This window comes from Clarias gariepinus, chromosome 6 (assembly GCF_024256425.1).
Source record: "Clarias gariepinus isolate MV-2021 ecotype Netherlands chromosome 6, CGAR_prim_01v2, whole genome shotgun sequence".
NCBI lineage: Eukaryota > Metazoa > Chordata > Actinopteri > Siluriformes > Clariidae > Clarias > Clarias gariepinus.
This window is the reverse complement of record NC_071105.1, coordinates 26,189,363-26,208,165: the sequence shown is the minus strand read 5'-3', so window position 1 is coordinate 26,208,165 and position 18,803 is coordinate 26,189,363. Positions and strand designations below refer to the sequence as shown.

The following is an 18,803-nucleotide window of genomic DNA, read 5'->3' as shown; positions in this document are numbered from 1 at the left end:
CACATGTTACATTCACTAACCAGCCATTACTGCCCACAGGTGTGTCGTTATAGGAAAATAATCAGCAGCATGGCCTGATTCAAGAGATACCGTAGGTCTTTACTTAATGATTACCAGTCCTAATTTGTAAATTTATGATGTCAGCTTTTTTTACTTCCTGGTATCGCTTACATTGTAGCAGTTATAAACTAACCTCTGTAAGGCTCTCTCTCTCTCTCTTTTTTTTGTCTCTTGAAGTTCATAAGATAAAAAAAAAAAAAGCTCATCATGTTACAGAGAAGCCCTGTATTCTGAAGCATCGCCCATGACCGAGCCTCCTTTTGTTAAAGGTTAAACAGCTCCCAAAATATCTTTCACTATTATACCTTTTGTATAACAGTGAATTATTAATACATTTATTATCAATCTTAGATTCTATAAATGTCCAGTTGTGAAATAGTTATTACTACAGAAATGCACATAGATATGAATAATTTGGATATTAGTCTGTACTACAGTCAGAATTGGGCTATTATACAAAATCTGTCAACACAATCTGACCAATCAGATTCAACAGCTTGCTTTTTTTTTGCATTCTTTTTTTTCTTTTTACCCACACAATAAACAAACAAGTAAATAAATAAATAGGGGGAACAGAAAGGCTTTTCACAAAGCTATAGGAGCTCTAGAAGCTGAGCCTTCTTTGAAGCATTGAAGAAGACGGGAGTAAAGGCTCTCTCTCTCTCTCTCTCTTTCTCTCTCTCTCCCCGACACGTGCCGTCTGAGATTAAAGAAGACGTCAACAGCAGTTTAGCGCAGGGCAGCATGAAGAAGGTGCTCTGCCGGCTGAATATGTAGCGAGCATCTCAGATCTGTCAGAAGAGCGAGCAGGTGATCGCTCTCTCGCTTGTCTCCCGCACTCGCTCGCTCACCATTTCTGTCCAAAGAGAGCACCGTGCAGAGACAGCATTAACAAAACATCATGATCATGCTAAAACTCGTTAGGGCGATTTATAGAACAGGATCACTACAGTACCTCTGCTCTTTGGCGGTGTGTTGCATTTTGTTTGTTTGTGTGGAATGATGCAATAACATGCTTCACGTTATTCCATCTGCTTTGACTTTAGGCAGTGAGACTGAGATCTTAAACTCTCTAAACCTTAGCTGAACCCAGTAGGAGTTAGTTCAGGTGATTTATAAAGACTTGTTCACAAACAGAAAAATATGTCCTCTTCTACATCCTGATGAGCTTTTGACATTGTTTTTTTTTTTTTTTTTGTCATGCAACAGCCAGCAGGCACTGAGTTGATGGACCTGCTCCCTCCAGTCCTGCCCGGATCGTTTTCCTCTCGGCCCGTTAAGTACCATGTAGTTAGGTTCATGTGTCATATAAAAATCTGGCCAGTCACTGCGACGCCTGCAACTAAAACCTTAAGTGCATCCACAGGCGTCGTTCGCTTGCTTTTCACTTCCGTCTTAAAGGAAAGGAGAAGAAATCCAATCGCTCAGCACACGTTTTAGATGCGGCCAGCTCCTGCTTTTAGCAGCCTCGCTGCTCTCCCAGTGGTGCCGGCCGTGGAGACGAGGCACTCACACACACCCAAATATGATAAAAGCCTTCAACGTGTCAGTCCATCTGACCCATCAGCACTCCAATAAGGGGCCAACAGCTGCACGGACCTGTGCAAACCTACGCGGAGATACTTATCTTATTTAGAAAGAGAAAGGTTGGGGAAGAAATTCAAGAGGACATTCCAAAGCCGAGAGACAAAACTGAGACAAAAATGTTGCCCTTGTTGTTCTACTTTTTTTTCCCCCTCCCAGCATGCATCAGGAAAAGGACGCTCAGGGGACGTGCAGCTCAGCGAATTTGTTAAAGAGATAAATAATCAGATAGCAGTCCCCTTTTCCCTGCCGTCTCTCCCCTTTAATTGATCTTCCACTCTGAAAATGATAATTAAATCATTTTAGGGGCGAGTCTTAGTGAGAATTGAGTCGGGGGTTGGGGGAATTGGATAAAGGGCTCATTGGGGTTTGTGGGATTTTTTTTCTCGCCTGGAAAATAATGATACAAATTATGTTTTGACTAAAAGCAATTTCTTGTGTAAGCTCAGCCCCAGATCCAGTATCACTGGTGTAACTGTATGGTGTTTCCAATTTCTGTCTTTTTTATAAGTCATAAAGCTATAAGCATAGCATGAGCTGTGTTACTTTATCGATTTACAATAATGTAACGTGACCCGGCAACATTTTATACGGTAAGCGTTTAGACATTTACGCCTCCTCGAATTTCACACATGTCGGAAGTGCGTTTAAGCTCGGCTCATGTTTGACCATAGCTTCAGCATGCTGCCTGAAATCTGCTTCACTTCACTGGGTGTCTTTTTGACCCACGGTGTAAGCAGTAAGCAGATGACGTGATTTGCCACACGGAAGTATAAAGCTCGTTAGAGGTCGTGTCGTTGTGTCCCTGAGGCTGCTTGACTATAATAGACCTGCCTGGAGACAAGTCAAATTTAACACAGCTGAAGCGGTGCGAGGGCTGCTTTTAGACTGCTGGACTGAAACGGGGTCGTCATTGCGAGGACCCTCCCCTAATCCCAAAATTCCCAGTCCTCTATTACCCCTAATGTTCCGCTCTTTAAATTCTGCCATTTCCCACAATTTAGTTACTTAACACAAACCACTTTTGTCATCAAGTCCTGAAGCACTCTGCTGTTCAATATGGTTTTAGTGCTAAATTAAGCAACATGCGAAGGAGAATTAAAAACGAGGGTGTCTTTAAATTAAAAATCGCCTCTATGTGCGCCAGATGGACTTTTCCCTGGTCCTTGTTAAAAAGTCATTAGAATATATCTCGCGCCGTCTATTTATTAGCCATATCAAAACTGAGGTCTTAATGTGTATGCATAATTCATCATTGAATTTAAAAACGGACATATTTCTGATTTCTGTTAAAGGATAAGAAGTAGGCTAAAAACATTCCTAAATGCTTCAATTATCGCTTGTTAACTCTTACGCAAGTAGCTAATTATACAAGATAGTATTAAAACTCTGATATTAGCTGAGGCTGGGTTTATTGGTTTGTCTTAGGGAGGAATAATACCGCTGGAGAATACAATCATTTTTGAACGATAGTTAGTAGATATTAGAAAGGTGGGAAAAGAAAACTTGCGTGCATGTTGTCGAGGGCTGTTGCACTGATTAGTGCAGGGATGTGGTTTGCTGAGAGATAATGTTACACTGATGGCTCAAACCGATGATAAAGAAAATTCCTGCTCAGCGGCTTGTTTTCTGATGTGTCGCTTGACAGTTTATCTGTTACTGTTTCACCACAAATTATTTTTGCTATAGAAGGCCAGCGGTATTGTAAGAATCAACTTTGGAAGGCAAGAACCAATGAAAAGATGTTTCCCAGGATGTTTTCTTTAATCAGCTTGCACTGCCATGTTTAACTGTGTTTTAACTTCTTGTTCACTGTTGGATTTAGCAAAGTTTAGTGTTATTGTAGTAATGATGCATGTAAAGGTGCTTCGAGTGTCTTTAAAAGTGCTGTATAAATAAAATGCGTTATTATTATTATTATCATTATTATTATTATTATTATTATTATTATTAACATTTATGCTAGGACTGCTCGATTCCATAAATTATTAAACTAATTGTTATGGTCAAAAATGAGAGAAAAAACTTACCACTTTATTCAACTTTAAAAAAAAAAATAGCTTGTTTGTTTACTTTTAAAAGGGATTTTTTTTTGTACTTAATTATAAAAAATAATATTTTTTTCAAAAAATGACAAACATTTTCAAATCTAGCCTTTTTATGTTAATTCAAGTGTCTTTCATGGTAGAATTGTAATGATTTCAGCGATTGTCTTTAAAATTCACAGTTTGTAGAAAACCTCTACTCCCTCATAAAGGTTTGGCCGTTTAATGTCACATCCATAACACAATAGATGATGTGTAGATTATGCAAAACATCCAGCATATCAATCAGCGTAAATAATCAGATTAATCAGATAACATGGGAATAGGTGCATTAATGCGAGCATATCATTTATGTTTATTTTACAGCCTGACCTGTTGTGAGAGGCATGCCCTATTGGGAAATTCATTTATCATCTTTTGACCGATACGATTCGTGAATTCAGCAACGCTGTGGTTTAACATGGTGTAAGCTGGTTTTAGTAATAATCACATATTCTACATTTCTGACAGACACAATTTATACGACTCTCTCAAAAATATTTCAGTAGAGGAAAATTAGTGTTGAGTTTTCTCTCGCGCCACCAGGCCGTTGCCGTCTCTCAGCGGGCAGATAAATTGATAGCAGGTGGAGCGTGTTTACTGTTTGCACTCGGTGGGCGCTGGCCAGCTGGATTGGGACGCTTCCTGTTGTGGGAAAGGCAGGCTGCTCCAGGTGGATGGAGGGATCATGGTTCAGCAGTCAGAGCTGAAAGGACACGCTGTTTCTGAGAGCTCCTCGCTGGCCCTATCAAAGCACGCTACCATGCGCATCAGCAGAGAGCCAGAATTAGCTATTGATTGACTCGGAGTCCCTGATAGGCCACAGGTTGCATCTGGTCAGAAAGCCAGGATCACATGATTTTACATTTCCTCTGGAGGTCATGCTCCATGTTCAAGTCAGTGCTGTATCTGCGCACACAGTGTGACCAAAAAACTAATTGTATCAACAAAAACTTTTTATTGCATTGTGTGGATATGCAGACATGACTACAGACTGATGTCTCATTGTCTGAATCTGTGATATTGTTATTAATTTCGAAGTGTTTGTCTGTCTACAGCTCGGCACTGGATGATCACACGCACCACAGTCACCCTCTCTACGCGCACGGCGTGTGTAAATGGCCGGGATGTGAAGCAGTGTTCGACGACTTCCAGTCTTTCCTCAAGTAAGGATGAAATCTCTGCTCTAACATGAACACACACATGCACACACATGTCTTCAAAAGTTCTGGAGGTGAAGCCAGTCGTATCGCACTAGTACACTGTGTGCTTCAATAGCAACTCTCCTTTCTCCTGCGTCCCCCTTTCATTTAGCTATTCAGCCACGCTACAGGTGGACCCTCCGTGTGTGTGTGTATGCGATAAGTGCTGTTCCCATGGTGATTTTTACCACTTTGTCCCAAACAAACAAGAGAGGCATGTTTATCTGCAGCAGGCCGCACCACAAGAGCGCTGCAGGTTTGCCCTTGTCTTTGCTGAGCGGACAGAGAAAGAGGCCCTCTGTTTCCTTCTGCTGCTTTTTCTTTTTTTTTTCTTACACTTACAACTGATTGTTAAAGTGAGACAAGATCACACTTAAGTGAATGTAAGAACTGTGTACACAGGTTTCAGCAGAACAAAGCGAGTCAACGCCGATTATAGTGGCAATCTGTTAGCACACGAATCCTACGGCTTAGCAGCTCAAGTCCTAGCACGCCGATGACACAAACGTCTACCACAGCTGTCTCTTTTACCTTCTGCCCTTATGCTAAGGCCGTGCGCTCCAAGCATGTCATGTGAGACATACACACACCCATAGAGAGAGAGAGGGGTTTTAGTAGTGATTTTAGTACTCTAGTACCCGTAGTGGCATAATGTAAAACTCCCTGAGAACAGGCAGCATATTAACAGCACATTAAGGATTATGCATCAAGCCACATTATTTAAAAAAAAAAAAAAGCTTGGAAAGTTCCACAGAGAGGTGCAAGGCCATGGCTGCTGTCCTCCTCCTTCTCCTCCTTCTTTTTCCTTCCATGCCCCTTTAAGTCTTTTACTGTACATGTTTCAGAGTCTGCCACTTAGTGAAGTTCATTAAAAAAAGAGCTGTTTAAAAGTACGGTGCATGGAGCTGTAACCGTTTCTCCTGATCACACTGCAGATAACATCGTAATCTTCCTCTTGTCTTCCGTTAGCCTGCAAAAGAAAGTGATAATGAGTACGTTTGCACTCTTTCAAGTCGTAAGTATAAAGGAACGTGTGCTTTTCCCACTTCACACGGCAAATATCTAAACAGGAAGGCGAGCGCCTGTTTCTCATGTGTTGCAGCAGGCTTCGGAGTGTCCTGCTTAATCCATTCCACTTCTTCCTCCTCCTCCTCCTTCCCCCTTCTCTGTGGCTTAGTTCATAGCTCCATCATTTGTTTACAAAAATGACTGGAATTAGCATCTGAGAGCTTGGCGAAGGAAAGAAGAAAAAAAAATTCCCTCTCCTTAAAAAGGACCCAAGTGCACTCTGCAGTGTTTTCACAAGTGTTTTTATCATGGCAACATCTTGTTTACTTTACTTGCTTGCCCTAAACTGCTTGGAACATGTTAAGAAAACACTTGTAGAGGCACCACAAAAGCTGTCTTTGTTTAAAGCGAGGCAGGGTGAAGGTTCAGCCGGCGGAGAGGAGGTGTTAGCGCTTGACGCCGTTAAACGTTACCACATGCGCCTCCTCCAGTCTGCTTCTCGACGGCCCAGAAGAATCGCGAATAAAAACCACAAAAAAAAAAAATAAAGATGAGCACCGCATCAGGTCAGACGATAAGAGGCCCTGAAAAGCTTCTTTGACCTGAAAGGGATAGAACGAGGTGCATGAAGGCAGAAGCATTTAGTCAGCAGAACCTGTGTATGTGAGCGCGGTGGAAAAAAAAGCAGCGGCGCACTAACAGCGAGCAGATCTCTGCACATTGTGCCAACAGCAACAACCAGCATTGGGCCAAGGTGTTGTTTTAAACCCAGAGGTTATTTATTCTGTCTGTGCGAGAAAATATCGCATACCTGGTTGTGCTGTCACAATAAATAAAACAAATGAAAAGACTAATTCCTGTTTGGGAGAGGAGGGCTTGGAGGGAGAGGTGGGCTGCACGTTTTGGGGAACAGCACGAAACGATTTACAAGGAGTAAGGAGCTCTTTTGTAAAGAGAGTACAAGCCTCATACTTGGTAAACTTTTTATATGAATGAATAGATTCCTTTAAATATTTCATACAACCTCGAGATCGTACGTGAATTCAAGTGATCATCGTTATGCTCTCCTTGGTGATTATTTTAAATATCATTCCGTTATTTTAGGTATGAAGGTATTCTGAATTAATATGTGAGAACAGTTTTATTTTATTTTTATTTATTTTATATTAAAACAATGAGGCAGACAAGGAGCTCTGCACATGTTATTCACGTTTCTCCAAATCTATGTTGACTTTAGACCTGATATATTTACTAAAGAACTGGGTAGTTTGCATAAAAAATAGATTCAGTCAACATACATTTTAATATAGTAATAGAGCGTGAAGGCTTTCTTACCCTCAAGCACACAAAGGATATTTACTCAATTCCGAGAAGCAGTTACAGACAACACAAACCCATCCAAACAACAGAAATTCTTAGTCTTATTGTCAAATAAAATATGACTAAACAAATGATTACGTGATCCTACGTTGTTGTTTTTTTTTCTTTTCTTCTTCCTGGAGGACATACTGTATTTGCAAAAGTAAATGTCTACATGTCCATGGGTACAGCAAACAATGAAAGTCATCTCTAGTTTGCACAGAGATTGTTGTGATAGCTGTTCCCTCCGTGTGGCTTACACCAACGCTCCTTCACTATATTATCAAGCATGCAATAAGAGGACAGGCTGTCTCACTGACATATAAAATGCTGACTGTTAAAGCAATGTCTATTTAACTTGTTTTATTGTGGCAATTTACATTAGAGACTGTCATCCTGCCAGGAAGCTTTATAAAAACTCCTGCGCTCGAGGTCCGGAAAGTGACACATGCCAACGCTGGTCGTCCCTCCCGCTGTCAATTGTGCACGTAGATTTCCTCGTGTCCAGACACTCTTCTGAGAGGCTGATTTAAGGGCCATTTGAATATTTCATTTCCTATTAATTATGCACTCTTACTCTACATGTCATTAGAAGGGAAAGAGGGAGGGGGAGGGGGGGAATCATCCAGTGTAACAAAGGATGAAAGGGAGAGGAGACGCCGCTTCTTCTTTTATGAACTGCGGATTCGAAAGCGTGTCACGTTGCTCCGTCTCGCTTTTTAAGGTGTGATTTTTGGATGGATGTTTAAAGGAAAAAACCTTACCTGCATAGTTTTAAAAAATATGCAAAAAGCAAGAACAGACAACAACCACTTCTTGTTTATATCTTTTCTATTATGAATCCATATAGAGCTTGAATCTGATTTGGTCAGAAATGATTAGTTTTCTTTTCCAGGAAGAAATCAGTAGTGCTGGTTATAATTTAAATACTAGGTTTATATTAATGCACTTGCTTTAATATGTTATCATTTCTAAATTATGAGGGAATACACAGAGACCTGTAATAAGGACAATCTACATTAAGCTATGTAAAAAATTAATTTTATCAAAAAGTCATAAGGTGGCATTTATTTATCATTTATAAAAGTTCAACAGAAAGAAAAAAAGACAGGCCGGTGAGCGATCTCTGAATTACAGCTGCTATTATGTTGCTAATATAAGTAACTGTCTTGTCTTTTGTTTATTCCTGAAGTTATAAATAATAAAAAAGATTGACCGGATTTAAATCTCAATGTTATAAAAGGCACAAATCACTTTGAGATGACCTGTTACTAAAAAACAATCAACTTTAAGCTTACTCCGACCCCACTGGGTTTAAACCTTTACTTATGTAAATCTAAACAGGGAAAGTGATTTGTAGAACATCTGCAGTAGTGACACTACCAACTTGTCCCTGCTAGCTTTGAGATCGATTGAGCCATCTCTGCTTTGGTTGTGGCCATCGTTCCTGCTCTACAGATTAGCAATAAATGCCAAGAATGGGTGCACTGAAAAAGAAGACAGAGCCCGACATGTGAATTGTGTTTCCTTTCCCTCCAACATCGCCGCTGTTCAGCTCCGCGAGCCCCATCTGGTGATAGTGACCTACATGGTCAGCAGCGATGTGATATAATTTATGATATATATAATATATTGGATCCATTAGCGGGCATAATGAAGTAGCGAAACGAAAGGGTATTTGTGAAATCGGTTCAAACATCCTGCCCGGCTTATGATTAAATGATTAATGAAATGCCCCTGCATAAGCATTTTTTTTCCAACCTGTAATTCATGCAGAGCCTGATAAAAATCCTCCAATCATATTTCCTTCACTGGCAAAAAACCTTATCTCCTCATTTTATATAAATCACCACAAAAAAGGAGGAAAGCGAAGGACTTGGTGGGGCCGGCTACTTATTTAGATTAGTTATAAATGTGGGGGGTGGGCGGGCGGGGGGGTGTCTGGAGTAGAAGAAGATCTTGGCAGTATAAAATAATCATGTGTAATTATATTCATAATTCAAGTTTATTACAGATTTCATCTCTTTTCTCCTTGTTGTCCTTTGGCTTTTTCTCCTAGCTTCATTTGGTTCCTCTTCATCTCAATGACATAATTAACTGGAAAAAACACCCAAACTAAGTAGATTCCATTTACATTTTGAAAAGGCGATGAGTGTTGCAGGACAGCAGGATTCAGAGTCTGTATTTTCTCAGAGAGTAGATAAGGTCGCTACATAAAAATGTCCTGTGCTACTTTTTTTCTGTGTGAGCAAACTTATTTGGATTTAAAATTTTCACACATTTTTTTTTTTTGTGTGTGTGTTACGTTATTTTAGTATGCGTTTACTCTGGTCCATTTTGTCTTTACCAATACAGAAAAAGAGATGATTGTACCATGGAGCATGTAAAAAATGTAATTCAGTATTTCACTACGAAAGTTTTATCAAATGTTTAATAGTCAGCTGTAAAATGTCATGCTTCTCTTTCTCTTTCCCTCTTTCCCTCTCTCTCTCTCTCTCTCTCTCTCCCTAGGCATCTGAATAACGAGCATGCGTTAGACGACCGGAGTACGGCCCAGTGCCGGGTACAGATGCAAGTAGTGCAGCAGCTGGAACTGCAGGTACCCTGCCACTTTCTCTCATCTCCGTCGGCCTCCTCCCTGCCCCCCACCACCCCATTCTCTTATTCTCTCTGACCAGTGGCTCAGAGATGTGAGGAGGGAAAGTGCAGGAAACAAAAATGAAATTATTTTGTACATTTGTGAGTAACCAGTCATTAAAAATGTGTTATGTATGCATGACAGCCAGCCAAAGATATATGGGAAGCCTGAGGCCTTAGTCCAAAGATAATTACATTTTGAATTTTACTGGGTTTTAAAGTCATTTATGACTTTTAACTATTTGGTGGCCCAATAAAACATTCAGTGATGGCCATGCTATTAATAATGCTTGGTTTTTATGGAAAAACACGCATTTTAAGCATCTCTTCAGTAAATACCACTTCTGCTGATTAATACATACGTTGAGTGTTTTTTTTTTTGTTTTTTTTTGCACCAGCAGTTGTAACGGCAGCTAATGTATATGCATAAGGATATTAGTTATGCATGTATTCAGGGACGAGAAGGTGATGTTCCATTAGAGCAGATTAGCAAGAACGAGGGACTGACACAACCCTGGAACATAAGAGCAGTGCAGCTCCTAACACATCCCCCCCATAGGCATCAAAGCGAATAAAACACAGAACAATCAGTCGATTCATCATTGCGTTCGTACACTTTATGTGTCTGTTTATCCGTGCTTACCCAGCAATGCGGCCTATTCAAAGCTCCCCGCACAGCAGTTCAAACATCGTCAAGCGTTTACAGAAAAGAAGAGAAAAGCTATAGTTTGTTTACGGGTGTGTCACAGACAGTGCTTAGCTGTTGCAGGTCTTTCTACTTCCATAATACATACAGGTGTCCAATATAAGATTGGAAGACAACAACACAGCGGTCAGAGAGGAGCTATTTGGGTGATTGGTCATTTCAGTACCTATAGTTTTGATTATGAGGATTTCTGTGATGAGGCCATTATTCAGTATTTAAAGACAGAGGAAAGTAAGCAGACTGTTTGTGCAAACCTGACACATGGTTATCTTGTCTTAAGGATTAGTTTTTTTTAATTTATTTATTATGTGTGGAACAAATAAAAAAATAGCTTTTTGAAAATGGTCGCTTGTATGTACTTCAAATTAATGTCCTTTCTGTATTTTCTTCATTACAGTTAGCAAAAGACAAAGAACGACTGCAAGCCATGATGACCCACCTACATGTCAAGTCCACAGAGCCTAAACCCACCCCACAGCCCGTAAGTAACAACCCTCTCGCTTGTTTCCTTGTTCATCTTCTTCATCATGTCCTTTGTTAATTGGAAAGTAAATTGCATTTTCATCAGTGCGACATCTCTTCTAAAGTCAAAAGATAATGCAGAGCAGGTATAAATAGAAATCCTTGAATGTAACTGATTTTTTAATGGATATTTTTTTCTTCTAAAGGTAAAGTTCAAATCATACAGTCATAACTAATAAATATATCTTGCGCTGCAGAAACAAGCATAATATTTATGGAGCCTTCAAAGTTTACTAGCATGCTGAATATCTCTTGCCTTTTAGTAGTGCTGAGTTGCGAGTCCTACTTACTACCAGAAACACTTAGTGACTCTAGACTATATGGACTAGTGCAAGATTTGTAATAGCATTAAACATTAATGTTATGTATATGCACTCACCCCAACTTTAACAGGCATACCTGCGCTATTGATTACTAATAGTGGTAGACAAAGAACAATAACCCTGTACTTGAGTAAAAGTAGAGATATCTCAGGTAAAATATTACAAAATGGTTAAAGTATAAACTAATTAAGTATCAAAACTACTGAGCTTGTCATGGCTCAATGTAGCCATTAGGTCATTAGAGTCCTCTCTCTGCTTCCAAAAATGGAACACGTTGTTTTAGACGCTGTCCGAAACCAACCCTGCTTCTGCTTTCAAACACCTGCTACATACTGTACATAATTAAATGTTTTACAGAGGGAAGGTAAATCACCCAATTATATGTAATAGTCAGCAGGTGGAGATATTACCACTTCAAACGCTACGCACTGCTATAATTATGTGACTCTATACTATACTCAAATGTAGCAAAATAGAAAGTACAGAGATTTGTTGTAGGATGTAATAGCAAAATTATCCACTAATTAATAAAAATACTCATGTAAGGTACAGGTGCATGAAATAAGTACATTTCCTACTACAAATATCCAAATATGCCAATCACATGGCAATAGGGGAATAACAAATAATCACTGTATTGTTTATAATCAATTGACTAAAATCACTGAATAAAATTTGATTATAACAGATGTAATTGTCAATTAGTTAGTGACATTATCACATGTTTTTGAAGCAAGCAAAAAATAAGATGTTTTTTTTTAAACATTTTTTGTGTATGATTAATACTGTTGACTAATCAAAGGGGAAAACCATCCCAGAATGTAACAAACCTTGAGGTGAATGTACTTAAAGAGTAGAAGATCACATTACAGTCCTCTTTTCTCAGCCAAGGACAGGAGACTGACATGAAACTAAGCACTCTGTATGTAAATGTGCATCCTGGGATGCTTTTCTGCTCACTACAGTTGTACAGTTGTAAAGTTTTGCATGAGTTTTTGCATTTCATTGCTGCCACATTGATTGATTAGCAGATGCCCAAACACATGGTGAAAGAAATGTGGTCTGGGATACCGATAGCATTGTTAGCTGATTGCCACATCCCGTTATACTGATAAGAGACTTGCTTATGAGTACATCAGTGATATGTAGGGAAATGTCTCTAAGCCTGTTTATTGGTGTATCTGTGTGTTTACAATAAGAACATATATTTTATTTTTTTTAAATGTGACCTTTCCATGATCCAAAATTAAGAGATTTTTGCTTAGTTGGTTGGTTGTTTGTTTGTTCTGTAGTAGCTTGATGAGTTTAAGGCAATAAAATTAAATTACAAATGCCCACCTAATTGCTTTCTGTCTAAGGTCTCATTTTAGGAGTGTGTTGGAAAGTGGCACATCTGTCAGGCCTATTGTCAAGCATCTTCAACAACTTTCTTATTACGTGTAACCATCAGCAGTAATTTGTCAGTTACATACAACTGCCAGTTGAATTTCTTTTCTTGAAGTGGCTGCACATATCAGTGCAAACGAACAACATCCCGTCATTTAAACAGCACAATAACCCTTGCCCCTTCCTGCACTGTAAATTAGTACAGGCACAGAAGCAGCCATAGGGAAGCTGGCCTGCGACAGCCATCTGAATTTCTTTATTATATACGTGTCCATCAAGTGGCACATCAGTAGAATAATGAGTGTTAATAGGCTGTGGGATAATTGTGCTAGATGTGTGTGCTGAAGGTAGGGGGTGGAGATGAGGCAGGAGGGGTAGATTTGGAGCAGCGGGGTAGACACTGGAATGTATAAACCACTGTCTGTTGGCGTTAACCTGCCTTGCCCCTCATTCACAATGACAGCATCACATTGTAAAAATTCTGACATCTGATATGTGAAAGCAATTGACAGGGTTGACATTTCATTAATTTGTTAGCACAAATGCAACCATTTATGACCCAGACAACTGAAAATCAGGGTTTTCTCTCTCTCTCTCTCTCTCTCTGCCTTTCTCCCCTTTCCTCATCATACACCACACAGTAATCATGTTTAATTTAAAACCATGGCCTCCTTTGGCAAATTAGCAATTAAAACAGTTTGGTGTGGAAATATGTATTTGTGTCATCAGCTGCACTGCACACACAGACACACACACACACAGATTAATAACAAGAGCAGCAGGTCAGGCTTGCATTTTCCACTCTAGTGAAAGAGGAGCACAGCTGCCAGGAGATTCTCTTCACCACTTAGAGCTCCCTGCTTAATTAGTTTATTATAGTCATTATTACTTAATACCTCTTTATAAATCTTTTGTTTCTACTGCATAAAAAAGGGAACGGCCCCTCTTTCTCCAGAATGTTTTCCACCTATCTTTTAGCCAGCCCGTTCATGCTGAGGGTCACTCGAATACACAATTTAATCATGATATCCCCTCCATAAGTAGCCACTAATTAGGATACTTCTAATACAGATGCAGCCTGTAATTAGTTCAGTTTGGCCTCTTCATCTTTAGCTTATTAGACGCCTCTCAGTGGTGGGAAAACAAACGCAGTCAGATGGTAAGATTCAAAAGGACAACTTGAATGAAGAAGGGGGGGGATGAATCTCCAAGACAGAGTAAAACACTGAATGTATGTCTGGTTCACAGCCGGAAAGATGAAAAATGGCAATGGTGGAATAAGGCTGTTTGTCTTTACTAACATTTGTGAACCAATGTGCCACCCAGACACCTCAGTGCTCCAGAGGTTGATTCAAGGGTGTAAGTGCAATTAGGCAGGCAGTGATTAACGCATCAGTCCAATCCTTCTTTTTTTTGTGCCTTACAGCTCAACCTGGTTTCCAATGCCACACTGTCCAAGACAGCTCCCGGAGCATCGCCCCCCCTCAGCCTGCCTCAAACCCCAACCACACCCACCACTCCGCTCACACCGCTCTCCCAAACCCACTCGGTCATCACACCCACCAGCCTGCACAGCGTCGGACCCATCCGCCGGCGCTACTCAGACAAATACAGCATGCCCATATCGCCAGGTAGCTCACTGATCATTTACACACAGGGCGTTTGGCTTGTACTGTATAATTCTTTATTAGCATCTAAAGTACTAGTATTGTTTAAATCTACTCAGCTTTTGTATATGTACGAACTGTTATATTAGTGGTGGTGTGAATTGTGTGTATATATATTTCTCAATGCATCTCTGTAACAGATATAGGCCAAAACAAGGAGTTCTACATGAACACAGACGTGCGTCCACCTTTCACATACGCATCATTAATACGCCAGGTAAGAGCGTGTTGCACAATGTACACCATAGCATATCTGCTCTTCTGATTTAATTCAGCCTTACTCTACAAATGCATTTGTCTAGAATCCATCTGCATGCTATTTCCGGCATGGACACATTTGTTCCCCGTTTTTCTCCTTCCAACAAATGCTGTTAAAATTTCAAATACAATTTCGACTCATCTGCACTAAGCACAATGGTGTCTGAGAGCAGAGTGTGTAAAAGGGGAAAAAAAAATAGAAGAACAAACCCAGAAGAACTCATATACAGTATAACAATTGCTTTTGATGAAGCATCACAGCCTATGTGATTATTAGGAAATTCATTTCCCACAACAGCGGGGATGGAAAATCTTTAAGATGCCCAGTCAATTATCAGAGCCAGACGCTAATCTGCCATTGCACAAGCATTAATCTGGGCAGGGCGATAATTGGCGCCCTGTAATCTGTCCCCAGTAAAATAGTTTTCACTTGTTCTAGTTCCTCAGCGGGAAAGGGTGTATTCAAATGGATGCATTTGAATGAGGCAGCCCCAGAAATATTCCGTAAACAAAGTAGCAGAGAGTGGAGCAGTAGAGGACTGTTTTACATGCTCCATTAAAGGGACACGCATCTCCCTTTGTTTAAATCTACGCCTGTAAAGGAAATGGAAAACAAATCATGCTTATCAGCTTTTGTGTGTGTGTTCTTTTTTTTTTTTCCAGGCGATAATTGAGTCACCAGAAAAACAGCTAACACTAAACGAGATATACAACTGGTTCACACGAATGTTTGCGTATTTCAGGCGGAATGCAGCTACCTGGAAGGTAATCTCTTATTCCGCTCTCAGGTTATTGGTCTGATAAAATGTACTTTAAGTATTTTATTATGTCCAAATTTTTGAGTATAGTTATGGAAAGAAGGACAATTCCGAATTCAGGGGTTAATTTTTCAAAGGTTAAGTTCATTAAGTTCATTTTGTGTGGGTGTGGAAAATGCAGCATATGCGGTACGTGCACACAGATATGGACAGAATAAAGGCAAAAGGAGATAAAGTAACAGGATATGAAATTAAGATAGAAAGTGAATGAAACTAGAACGTGTGAGAAGGACTGGTTGTGACAGTAGATTTGACCTCTTTCAATCCGTGCTCCAGCGTTCCCTGACGGCTCTGCCATGGAGGCACTTTGTCGCTATAACTGCCAGCTCCTACACTGAAACAGTCACACCGAGGAAAGATCACAAGATAAATAATATACTTAAAGGCTAATAGGTTCTAACCATTAGATTATCTGAAACCTTTCATTGCGTTTCAGTCACTTTACCAAAACAATGAGCTCTGCTGTTTCCATTTGGCTTTTTATCCTTAGGGGAAAAATGTGTTTTCGCGAACGCAAATATAATTTAGCTTAACGATCCTCAGAAGGTGCCTGGAGAGGGGTTCTATTTAAACATATTTTTACATTTGTTCTGGACACTTCAACAGTTTTCAGGGAATCCTTAATCAGTTCTGGTTTTTTTTTTTTTTGTTGTTGTTGTTTATTGGCTTTATGTTTTTAGTGCTCAAGCATTAGAGTTTCCGCTTTGCATCAAGGCAGGAAACGATCAACTATCTCCTACTTTTACCACAAGCAAATGATAAAGCACAGTGCTGACAGGCCTGCCATGTGAAGCCATTTGTCACTGAGCTCTTTATTTAGTAAATATTGGCTGTGTACTGTACAAATGGGCCTGATGAAAAGGTAAATTATGAACACGGTAAAGCATGTTATAACTGTGTGGTTTCCCTTCATTGTTCTGTAATGTGGCTGAAAGCACAGCTCAAAGTGACGAGGCCAAAAAGTTGTGTTTATTTGATTAAATGTTTTTGCACACTGGAATTTTGTTTGCCTTGTAAGGAGGTCCATTACAGTTGGCACCCTGATGACTGGTTCCTTTGTATTTTTTTAAGTTTGGAAGTCATATTTCTAACTTTGACAGATGAGAACTTTAGAGTGCAATTTTGCAACCTTAGGCCTGTGTAGTGTATTTTGCAACATTGCAGTGTATGTCTCTACATTTGGCTTATTTCTCTTTGTGCTGATAGATTTTTTTTTTCTGTTCTTTCACACCAACTGCAGAACGCAGTCCGGCATAACCTTAGTCTTCACAAGTGTTTTGTGCGAGTAGAAAACGTTAAAGGGGCGGTATGGACTGTTGATGAGCTAGAGTTCCAAAAGAGAAGGCCACAAAAGATCAGCGGGTAGGTCCAAACCCCCCTCACCCATGCACGGCCAATCCTTCTGTCTCATGGTGTTGATTGATGGGAATGGTATCATCATCATCATCATCTTGTGTGCTGATCTGCTGAACTGACTTACTGCTAGCTTCGCTGTGCATCTTAATAACCCTGCAGCTGCTTGCTGGGACCCACAATGTCTTGTGTTTCGTCATGCATTCTCTAATCCTCTCACCTGACCATTTTCTGTCTGTCTGTCCATTTGTCTGTCTGATCATTTGCATCTGCCCTGGCTGCTCCTTCTCCCCTACCTCCCTTCGGTGCCTCCTCCCCTTTCCAGGGTGCAGTGCGCACTAACCTCTCCCTGCACAAGTGCTTTGTAAGAGTCGAGGATGACTTTGGGTCCTTTTGGACCGTAGACGACGAAGAGTTTAAAAGGGGCCGCCACATTCAGCGAGGTCGCCCCCGGAAGCACCTTGTCGACCACGACTACGATGAGCTACTTGTACAGTAAGGATTTCCCCTTCCCTCCCCCACCCCCCTCCTTCCAACAATATCCCTTCATGCTTTGCTTAAATGTGCCACATGCTCATCCTGTGTGTAGCCTTGCATTCGTCACATTTTTGACAATGTCTCTTTCTTCTCTGAAATGATTTACCAGGCTAAATGAGTGTAATCTGCAATGCATAAATCTGTTGAAATCAGTCACATAAATAGAGCAGCAATACATTTGTGGGTATTGATTTTGTGTTACTTTTATTGGGCATTGCTGTCTTAATGTGAATATTAAGTAGTCATGAATCTACACACAGTTCAAGTACTACTGTGAGTCAGTAATTGGCAACCTTGGTGTGAGTGATTTATCAACAGCTGCATGTTCACACTCATGTGTAGGCGACTTTTATGAGTTTATCTCTTTTAAAAAGTTCTCTGTTTTTACAGGAGTCCTTCTCTAGTGAAAAACATTCAGACCAGTTTGGGATACGGTCCTGTCCTCCCAGCTAGCTTCCAGGTAAATCTCACAATAGGGCTGAGCGATACTAGGATATTATGATATTAGGATCAATATAGTAATAAAGCATGATGCATTTTGCTGAAATATTATGGGATTATTTTTTAATAAAATTTTTGTTTAATATTTAAAAAATGAAATTTTTTTAGATTAATTTGTTTCAGTATACATAAAATAAAGCATCTATGTAATGTAATTACACTATATATTTTAGCACATGCTGTAACAGAGTACCTTTTTGCTTTTGTATTGATAAATTGGCCACATACACATACTCACAGCTTCTTGATGCCATCTCTGATGTGTTCACTTAAGCAGCTAGAACTACACTGATTAGTTGGTGAGCCCCTGTATATACTAGGGATGGAAATCACCAGGGACCAGCCGATTTTAAAATTTTTTCCAATTTATTATTATTAATCTTACTTTTTTAGATTTTGTTATAATTTTAAACAGTCTTACCAAATACTTTGCTTCTACAAAAATGGATGCTGTGCTCCCTGCAAATGTGTGAACAGAACTGTAGGATTATACAGGAACTGCAACATACTATTATCTGAAATGCAAACATATTTAAACAATTTTTTTTTATCGATTTAGAAGTCTGTGTGGTGATTTAGAAATGTACACAGAAAAAGAATCTGATATGTTTCTTATGAATCAATTTTCTAAAGTATACTGTATATGGTAAATTACTGTGAAAAGTTCTTGAAAAAGTTCATGAAATTTCTTAAATGTTCTAGAAAAGCTCTGTCAGCTACTCAGCACTGAATCTACCTGAAATGTTCTGGAAAATTGATATATTCTAAAATTTCATTATCCAAGTTTAGGTTATTATC

The 18,803-nt window shown here is 39.7% G+C and overlaps 1 protein-coding gene across 6 annotated transcripts in view; it reads left to right on the top strand.

Moving 5' to 3' along the window:
• foxp1b (forkhead box P1b) overlaps nt 1-18,803 on the top strand; it is a 165,587-nt gene that overhangs the window by 140,886 nt on the left and 5,898 nt on the right. For all 6 annotated transcript variants that reach the window (XM_053497995.1, XM_053497992.1, XM_053497993.1 and 3 more), the window contains 8 exons: nt 4,787-4,894; nt 9,809-9,896; nt 11,038-11,121; nt 14,298-14,502; nt 14,679-14,755; nt 15,460-15,561; nt 16,855-16,976; nt 17,895-17,964. In XM_053497995.1, coding sequence (XP_053353970.1) covers nt 4,787-4,894; nt 9,809-9,896; nt 11,038-11,121; nt 14,298-14,502; nt 14,679-14,755; nt 15,460-15,561; nt 16,855-16,976; nt 17,895-17,964 — 856 coding nt within the window. The remainder of the gene's footprint in view (nt 1-4,786; nt 4,895-9,808; nt 9,897-11,037; nt 11,122-14,297; nt 14,503-14,678; nt 14,756-15,459; nt 15,562-16,854; nt 16,977-17,894; nt 17,965-18,803) is intronic.